This window comes from Harpia harpyja, chromosome 5, assembly GCF_026419915.1.
Source record: "Harpia harpyja isolate bHarHar1 chromosome 5, bHarHar1 primary haplotype, whole genome shotgun sequence".
NCBI classification, from domain to species: Eukaryota; Metazoa; Chordata; class Aves; order Accipitriformes; family Accipitridae; genus Harpia; species Harpia harpyja.
The window spans coordinates 77,856,410-77,865,504 of record NC_068944.1 but is presented as its reverse complement, the minus strand read 5'-3'; the positions used below and the strand labels follow the sequence as shown (position 1 = coordinate 77,865,504).

General features: G+C 45.0%; 1 protein-coding gene across 1 annotated transcript; it reads left to right on the top strand.

Annotated features, from left to right (window-relative positions):
• The first annotated feature begins 1,197 nt into the window (after window positions 1-1,197).
• Window positions 1,198-8,795, top strand: LOC128142368 (ly6/PLAUR domain-containing protein 2-like). Its single transcript, XM_052788399.1, has 3 exons — window positions 1,198-1,346; window positions 7,076-7,195; window positions 8,063-8,795. Exons 1-3 carry the CDS (start codon window positions 1,295-1,297, stop codon window positions 8,275-8,277), a joined length of 387 nt encoding a protein of 128 aa, XP_052644359.1. The 5' UTR covers window positions 1,198-1,294; the 3' UTR covers window positions 8,278-8,795.
• The last annotated feature ends 300 nt before the right edge of the window (window positions 8,796-9,095 follow it).

The following is a 9,095-nucleotide window of genomic DNA, read 5'->3' as shown; positions in this document are numbered from 1 at the left end:
GTGTGGAACACCCAGAAGTGTTGTTTGTAAATGAGGCAGGGCTTGCTAAAATGATGAGACCACTGGAGCTCTAGGTTTGGAGAGGCGATGATTGGGTTGTTTATCTGGGAATAGCAGGAGACCTTTTAACATTTCAAGAATTTGAGTGATGCTAACCTTGAATAAAGTTCCCTGAATAAAGATGGTGAGATAGATAACAAAGGTGGTGGGAATATCTCCAAGAACATCTTTGTTTCAGCTTTCCCTCCTTTCTTTCCTCATTAAAAGTGGGTGTTCGGAGGCACCTGGCATAACCACAGAAAGGCTCCTTACCATTTTTTGCAATTCCACAATCAAACTTGCTCATCACACATTGTGGGAGGATTTAGTAACATGGGACTGGCCTGAGGCACAGGAAAAGCAGGCAGATCCCTGGGGCAGCAGAGTTTGGGGATGGGAAAGCCAAGGTGTTTGGCAAGAAAAGAAGTTGTGGGCTTGCCGCCACACTTGGAGAGGGTTGGCTTAGAGCAGAAAGGCTTCTCTGTGTACCATCCTCCCTGAACGGCTCAGGATAGCGAGCCTCAGAGACTCCCTTGGCCCAAACTTTCATGGCCTGGTCCTGTTGTCTTCCCAGTGCTCTGACCACCTCTGTCCAAAGAGGACAGAGAAAGGAGAGAGAGAGACAGCGTGCTCCCACCCACGACCCCTGAAATCCTGCTCACATTTTGGAGAGAGGTATTACAATACCAAAACCCCAACCATGCTCTTTCCAGTGAGTAAGGGCTTGCAAGTCAGCTTTCCACTTCTCCTCCTGGTGATAAACTCTGGCCCCTACTGAGGGTAAAATCACAGAGGAGAAAAGTACATGAGGTTCAATGCCTTGCTGTTCACAGCAAGAGATGCTTTTTTCCAGGTTTCGTGGAAACCACCCAGATCTCTCTAACCACTACAAAAAAGATCACCGAGCTCCAAGGAAAGGCATAGACATTGGGATTATTTAATACCCGTGGGCTTACACATCATGCCTAGAAAAAAAGCACCTGGCTTAAACAATCATCTCAGCTATTGTCCACCATGCAAACCCTCATTTTCTTCTCCAAGGAACATGAAAAGAGATGACATGACGGTATGGCAGGAGGTGGGGCCTGCTTTGTAGCTCACTCAATTCATTTATAGCTCAATCAGACTTGTTTTTCTGGTAGAATTAGATCTGGGGCCAGAACTGGTACATGGCAAGTCACCAGAAGGTGTGCCATTAAAGCCAGTGGTGAAGAGCGGTGGCAGCCCAGTGACCAGGAGACGAGATCCGTGCAAGATGAAGATGTTTCTGTCTCTTCTGTTGGTTGCCATCGCTTGCATGGAGTTCGGTAAGTTCCTGCTTTGATTTATCCAAACTTCTGCAGGAGATGCAGCATGATGGGATGGAGTGCATCCTGTTCCCTCTGAAGTCCATGCCTCCCACTTTGAGCAGTTTTCAGCAAAAAATCTGCCTATTGGAATATTTCCAGCCTGTCAGATTTCAGGACCATCATGGTCTCATTGGGGTTGTTAGTTCAGGCTCTTTAGGAAGTGTTACAAGACAAAGTGTGATTATACCATGTCATTTCTTTAATGCAAATTCCAGCTCTCACTTTTTACATGTTCTTGCTCAATCTCGTTCGCATCTTTTTTTTTTAAACTTTCTGTTCCTCTTTTGATACTTAACCCTGAAGCCAGCTAGCCAGTTTAACGCAGTGTGTGTAGCGGATCTCTCTAATTATATGTTGCATGTGTGGTTTGTTAAACTTCAGCCATTTAAAGTGGGAAAGATGGGCTGGGACACAAAGCTGGTGGCCCAGATACTGCAAGGCTGATTTTTCGAGCTCTGTTTAGTAACACACTGTGGTTCGCATGAAGTCGAAGACAATTTTGGCAGACTAACTTGGAAAACGAACAAGTGTGAAGAGTTTGGGGGATTTTCACCATTTCCAGGAGGATTTGAGAGTTTGTCACCACAGGGAGTGACCCCCACTATCTTATCTCCCTCCTTTCTGTCCCTGGTAGGCTACCTGCCACCTCACTGGTGGGGGTAGGCTTGAAGTGCACAGTCAAGGTGGGCAGCCAAAAGCAGCCTGATATTGGGGGGGACCCCTCTGGGATGTGGAAGTAGGGAACAAGCCCCATGAGTCCAGTCTATACAGGGATGCCGTGCAAACCTTACCCCTCCCTTTCCATCAATGGGATTCAGTTGCTTCTCCTCTGTCGCCAATTCCACAAAGCCAAACATGGAGGAGGGTTTGGGATATGAGTGTTTTCATTCCCTAGGAAGTAGGGAATTCCCTCATCGCAGGCAGTCCTACGTGACTGGTGATGCCGTAACCTCTAATGGTGGAAGGTGACTGCATAGTGGGAAGGACACCCTGGCATAGACTCCCCATCGCTCGATGCTGCCACCAGAATAACTTCTTGCACAAAATCTTATTTTATACTGACGATCCCAAGCTCAGAGTCCGTGTTAGCCTGGGTGGCCAAGGTAAGTCCAATGCAGGGTAAGTGCAGGAGCTGTGATTGGTAATTGGGATATTTGCATGCTCTGCACTACTCCAGATCCAGGCAGTGTAGGGTCTGATTTTATCTGTGCCTGACTGGGATGTGGAGCTGTTAGGATTTTTTTCCTTTGTATTTATTTCCTTCTTATATAAGGATGTTTTCTTTCCTCCATCTTTGGGTCTGTACAGCAGATTCAGCAAGAGAGGGACAAGTGGGTGGAGAAAGAAGGGGATTTTGAAGGATTTTTGGGGGAGAACACAGCTACTGATTAGAGAGGCAGACCCAGAGCTGAAACAGTCTCCCTCTCTTTTGTGTAATGCAATGACTGTCCTGTTATCTCTAAGAAGACGTGTGTGCTGGCTCTGGTCACTAGTTCAAAGCCTTGGGGTGCTTGTGCTATGTCAGGATCGATGGGAGGTTCATGTGCTCACCACAGCTGCTACAGTAGAGATCAATCATCATTGGTCTCCAGAGCAGGAGATAGTTCCTTTCATCATTATGCCCTGTTCATTTTGGGGATTTGTGTGTGCTTGTTAATGGAGAGACAACAGTTCAGAGAGGAACATCATTAATTAATAGAGGATGGCTTGGAGAGAAGAAGACTCTATGGTCAGATCTCCTTAAATGACGGACAAGAATCTGAAAGGCAGAATGTAGCAGGAAAGCAATGGGGTGGGATATACATTTGGTCTAGGATTGACTCACCAACCTAATTTTGCCATCCTGCTTCATGAGATTTTGTCAAGAATTGGGCAGCTGGGGAGCAGAAGCTCCTGCTGTGACCCAGTGCTGCCACATTTCTCCCTTCTTGTCCTTGCCCACTTCCCTGTCCCATTCAGGTGGTCAGAGTCAGGATGGATGCTTTGATTTGGCAGGCAAACATTGGCAAATTTCTTCTGCACACTGTCTCCTCTGCAAAGCTGGGATAAAACCATGACATATCTGCAGTTCCTCCAGGCTTTCTTCTGGGTATGAGTGGAATCTGTGTAATTTTGGCTTTTCCTGGAAAGACAGTCAGAGTTGAAGCATGCAAGATCTACAAATATCCAAGTGAAGCTAGTAAAAACCTCGTCTATGAAATTCCAAGATTTTTTGCTTTTTGATCTCCTCTTTTGCTTTCAGCACTCTAGAAAGAATGTGCTATAACTACATTGAAATATTTTAGCACTTTATGTTTACCTCTTCTTTTAAATAAGACTTCTAATATGTCTCTGTTGTTTTTATATTGTAATTTCATTTTTAAGCTACTGCATGTCTGCTTGCCTATGTTAAAGATTGTAGGCTCTTGAAACAAAAAGGCATGACTACAGTTTTGTTATCTTCACAAATATCTACCCTTCACAAATAAGCCAGGTGGATATTCCAAAGCTTGCTTAAAACAGAGCTTTTAGACCACAGGTCTTCAAGTCTCCAAGTCATGGTGTTTCCTCCCTGCTCTGTGTGATGCCAGCTGTCTATTGCTGCTGAAAAGCTGCCTCATTTGCAAAAGTAAAGTTGTTTCATTCCAGCTTTTTGTTATTTTACTGTGTTAAACACGTCCTGATCTGCTATCTTTTCCACCTCAAAAAAAAACCCTCCAAACCCACAAACCTCATATCTATAGCTACTATTTAACATATTTAACTGTGTTTGAGGCTGTTAGTCTGAGTGAAGTTAATGAAAATACTGGATTTGCACACATTGGGGACAATGCTCTCTTAATCTGATGTCCCTCTGTGCTTATCTTTTGTTTGTTTTTTGGTGTGTTTTTTTTTTTCAAAGAGGAACACAAATGCTGTGGCTTTGTCTTGTCCAGTGACGAGTATCATGAAATCTGAGAATAATGACGAAGCTTCTTCCCTAAAGATGTATTTGACAGCTGTCAGACAGAATTAATGCAAATAAAACATCAGTCCACAATGAGTAAAAAAGAATAGTAAAGTTTGCTTTGAATAAAAGCAAGATAACTGCTGTGTTTGTTTATAAAAAGGCTCTTTCTGGCTTACTAGTTAGGGTGAAGTTGCATTATCTGTTTTCCTAAGGTGGCTTCCTTGCCTGAGGCTGCTGTTATGACACCCCATTTCAGGGGTGCTGAGATGAGCTGAATTGTTTTTCTTTTTCAATGGGGTTTAAAGGGATTTCCGCAGGGCTGTCACACAGACGGGGTGAGAACTGCTTTCCAGACCAAGGAGGGGCTGCTGGTCTGTAATGGTACCAAAATGCATTGCTATGCCTGCAAGGCACACATATTCAGGTGTCTGCTAGAGGGTGGAAGAGAGGACCTAGACCAAGAGTTAGATTCCTCAGAAAGACTTTCAGAGAGCAAAGTGCCCTGAAAAGCTTGTCCAGAAATGGCTTTCTTGGTGATAGGAAATACCAGACACTATTTTGGCTTGATACCTTTAGCTTGGAGTGCTCTGGAAATAATACATCACAACCATCTGGGCCCTTCAGTGTCTCTCTCTAAAATCTCTCCATCTCAAAAGACTTTAGGCACTGAAAGACTTGGGCTGTGGTTATTCTGCATGTCGAGGAGCCAACTGGCACCTGCAGGCTTGCAAGGGCCTTTGCATCTCAACAGGGAGGTGATGAAGAGTGTCTATGAACTGGTGAGAGATGAGGCAGGGTGAGCTACCTTGGACTGGTTTTGGAGACTTGGGTACCAAAGTCTTGTTTCCATGGTCTCTGCCTGGAGCAGGACATGTCCCCATGCATTCTATTATTGTGGCCACTGCCATCTTTTTAAAGTAACTTCTTACACATTCTTCTCATGAAACTAGAATCTCAGCACACGGGAAAGATTGTGCTTAATTTGTTCTCATGGCTCAGTAAATTTGGTGGAGACAGTTCCTTCTCTCTGGGACACTCTCCTGTCCGAGAGGTCCCAGTCTTTGGAAAGAGCTGACAGAGTGGACAGCACCAGATGCAATTCTCCGTGCTGCAACTCACATTCTGACTTTTCTGTGTATCCAGATCCTTCACCCAGGGGAAGTTATGCTTGACCAACTTGATAAACTTCTGTGATGAAGTGACTGGACTGGTAGACGAGGGGAGAGGAGTGGATAATGTTTGCCTGGACTCTGGGAAGGCTTTTGACACTGTGTCCCATAAGATCCTCATAAGCAAGCTGTTGAGGTATGGGCTGGATTAGCAGACAGTGAAGTGGATTGAAAACTGGCTGGTTTGAAAACTGGCTGGTAATTGAAAACTGGTGGGTGGTGATCAGTGGCACGATGTCTACTTGAAGGCAGTAACTTGAGGTGTACCCCAGAGGTCAATACTGGGTCCAGTCCTCTTTAACATCTTCATTAATGATCTGGATGATGGGGCAGAGCTCACCCTCGGCAAGTTTGCGGGTGACACAAAACCAGGAGGAGTGGGTGATGCACCGGAGGGTGATGCTGCCATCCAGAGGGACCTTCACAGGTTGGAGGAATGGGTTGACAGGATCCTCATGACTTTCAATAAGGGGAAGTGCAAAGTCCTCACCCTAGGGAAGAACAAACCCATGCATCAATATATGCTGGGGGCCATCCAGCTGGAAAGCAGCTTGTCCGAAAAAGATCTGGGGGTTCTGGTGGACACCAAGTTGAACACGGGCCAGCAATGTGCCCTTGCGGCAAAGAAGGCTAATGGTATCCTGGGTTGCATTAGATGAAATATTGCCTGCAGGTCGATGTAGGTGATCCTTCGCCTCTACTCAACACTGGTGAAGCCACACATGGAGTCCTGTGTCCAGTTCTGGGCTCCCCAGTACAAGAAAGACATGGACATACTGGAGGGAGTCCAATAAAGGGCCACAAGGATGAGTTTCTCTCCTCTGAGGAAAAGCTAAGAGAGCTGTGACTGGTCAGCCTGGAGAAGAGAAGGCTCAAGGGGGGATCTTATTAACATCTATAAATACTTGAAGGGACGTTGCAAAAAGGACGGAGCCAGGCTCTTTTCACTGGTGCCCAGTGACAGGACCAGAGGCAATGGGCACAAACTGGAACGCAGGAGGTTCCTCTGAACATCAGGAAACATTTTATTACTGTGAGGGTGACTGAGCACTGACACAGGTTGCCCTGGGAGGTTGGGGAGTCTCCATCCTTAGAGATATTAAAACCCCATCTGGACACAGTCCTGGGCAGCTGGCTTTAGTTAGTCCAGCTTGAGCAGGGGGATTGGACTAGATGACCTCCAGAGGTCCCTTCCAACCTCCACCATTCTGTGATTCTATGAGTTTGTGAGTCTGCGATCTCTTTCTGATGCTCTACTAATGCAAAGGCAAGGAGAAAAGCAGATGCAAAGTAAGAACAGAGTTGAGGTAAACCAGCTACAAGGTCTTTCCTATATCATGGGGTCTTCTGTGTGTGGCTCTCTCTTGCTTGACTTGTTACAAGGGGTCCGAACCCACATCTGAAGCTGTGCTTTGACCACCAGACTACTGTATTTCTCATTCCCATTGGTACGAATGAATTTTATTATTCCATTCCTGTTCTCAGTATGAATATTTTGGAAAGTTACTGTCCCCAGAGGTACCTGGAGGGTCACAGACAAAATCTGGTGGTCCACACTAAGGCCAGCCTCATGTTTCTCCTCCTTGCAGCGCAAACCTTGCGATGTTACACTTGCTATGAACCTACCGCTGTTGAAAAGTGCATGAAGATCCAGAACTGTATGAAGAATGAAACCATGTGCAAGACGACCATGTATTCCCTGGAGGAAGGTAAGGGCAATGAATTCTTTATATTTTCAACATGAGTCAGTGTTTCTACAATGAAGACTGCTGCTGTGGGGAGCAGTACCTTTTCTCGCTTAAATATGTAAGCCTGGAAGAGAGCTCTTGTGGGCCAGAGAGCAGTCTTCTGCTGTTGCAGAAAGCAGTCTCCATTGTAAGTGAATACTTCATGAATACAAGCTCATAGTTAATGTTCAGTGTTGAGAATGGTTAGAAAAACCATGTTGACTTGAGCTTGAGATGTGTAGGTAAAGAATTCTGGCTCTCCAGACCCTTTTCATGACTCACAAAATGGGTGTGGGTTAAACAGTGCTCTCCTGACCCAAGAACTGTTTATGAAAGCTGGTTTGAGTACAGAGGCTAGTAGAGATGAGCGAAGCTCAGTAATGTGAGGGCACCAACTTCTGGTCATCTGGAGGCAAAAAAGAAATGCCCTTGAATTCTCTGGAGCTCTCAGGAAGGCATCATCAGTCTGACTGATGACCCTACAGTTTATAACCTGTCCAAATAAAGAAATGCGCTGGGAAGTGCTCTCCCTTTTGCATGGTCCTGCTGATAAGGCTCTGATCACACATGGGAGAGGCAGGAGATAGTGAGTAAAGTCAAAGCAGAGGCAGAAAAAGTGCCTAACTGACCTTTTGCAAGGTAAAGCTGATCCTGGCAGGACACAGAGGATGCAGCATTCCTACTCAGTGGGAACTGTTTCCTATATTCCTGGGAGGAAGAAGACCAGTTGTGTTTGAACTGGAGCTAAGACTTCGGTGGTGAAGGCAGCTAATGTTTCGTTAGGGACAAGGAGAGTTCTCCTCCATTCCTCCCATTCCTAACTGTTCCTTCTTTCTTGCTTTGTTGTAGTTTATCCCTTCACAGGAGTCTTGACTGTCACCAAGATGTGCTCTTCCATCTGCATCCCATCCGATGTGGACGGGATTGGCATGACGCGCCCCGTCTCCTGCTGTTACTCTGACTTGTGCAACTTTGATGATGGTGCAGCTAGTTTGAGGATCAGCTTTGTGCCAGTTGGGATGCTAGCAAGTTCCCTTTGTGTCCTCTTCTGGACTAGACTGTGAGGAGCTGTTGGGGGGCTCTTTCATGCTGAAGAACCCAACAAAGAAGAGAATAAACCTCTGCCAGCCCAGCTTTCTGTTTGGGTGCCTCATGGAGAACCCTCAAAAACTCCCAGAAATTGCTTTTTTAGTACTTCCCCTTTTCCCACAACCAAGAGAGAAGCAAAACTCAGGAGGTCCCGACAAAAATTTTTGAATTGACTCAACAACTCCCGCAAAACTAACTATGGAATTTCTTTGCTGTGCTGGTCTGGTTGGTTTTGAACTAAAAAATTCTGCTGTATGAAATATATTTAAAGCAAGAAACCTTGTGCTAAGAGCCTCCTGTACCTCCTTAGAGCATTTTTCCCCCAGTGTTAGCCAGCAGAGTAGTTGAATTGACCAGTCTTCTCAGATGAAATTCAGTTGTGTGGCAGATCCTCTCTGCCCCACAGTTTTGTGCTGGCTCTTTGTGCTGTCTGATCTCCTTCTTTGTACATAAGAAATTAAGGAGACTAAACTTCCCGTGCCAGTGACCTGATCCAAGGAGGCTAAAATCTCTTATTTTCTGTACCTTTTGAGCAGAATAAAAAGTATGTTGTGTTAAAACTGTAGTGATCACTAAAGTTATTTATAGTGCAACTCTGATAAATATTTTATTTTATTTTATTTTATTTTATTTTATTTTATTTTATTTCATTTCATTTCATTTCATTTCATTTCATTCCATTTCATTTTATTTACTTTCCAAACTCCAGTTCCACCTCTCAGTATTGTTTATACAGTGAGACGACTTAAGTTTTGTGGTCAGTCTTGCAGCAGATGTGTAAGACATTTCCTGT

Excerpts from the sequence above, each read along its gene's own strand:
- LOC128142368 (XM_052788399.1), top strand. The coding sequence starts at position 1,295 with ATGAAGATGTTTCTGTCTCTTCTGTTGGTTGCCATCGCTTGCATGGAG. Across the intron at positions 1,347-7,075 it reads CATCGCTTGCATGGAGTTCG|CGCAAACCTTGCGATGTTAC; the intron begins GTAAGTTCCTGC and ends TCCTCCTTGCAG. Across the intron at positions 7,196-8,062 it reads CATGTATTCCCTGGAGGAAG|TTTATCCCTTCACAGGAGTC; the intron begins GTAAGGGCAATG and ends GCTTTGTTGTAG.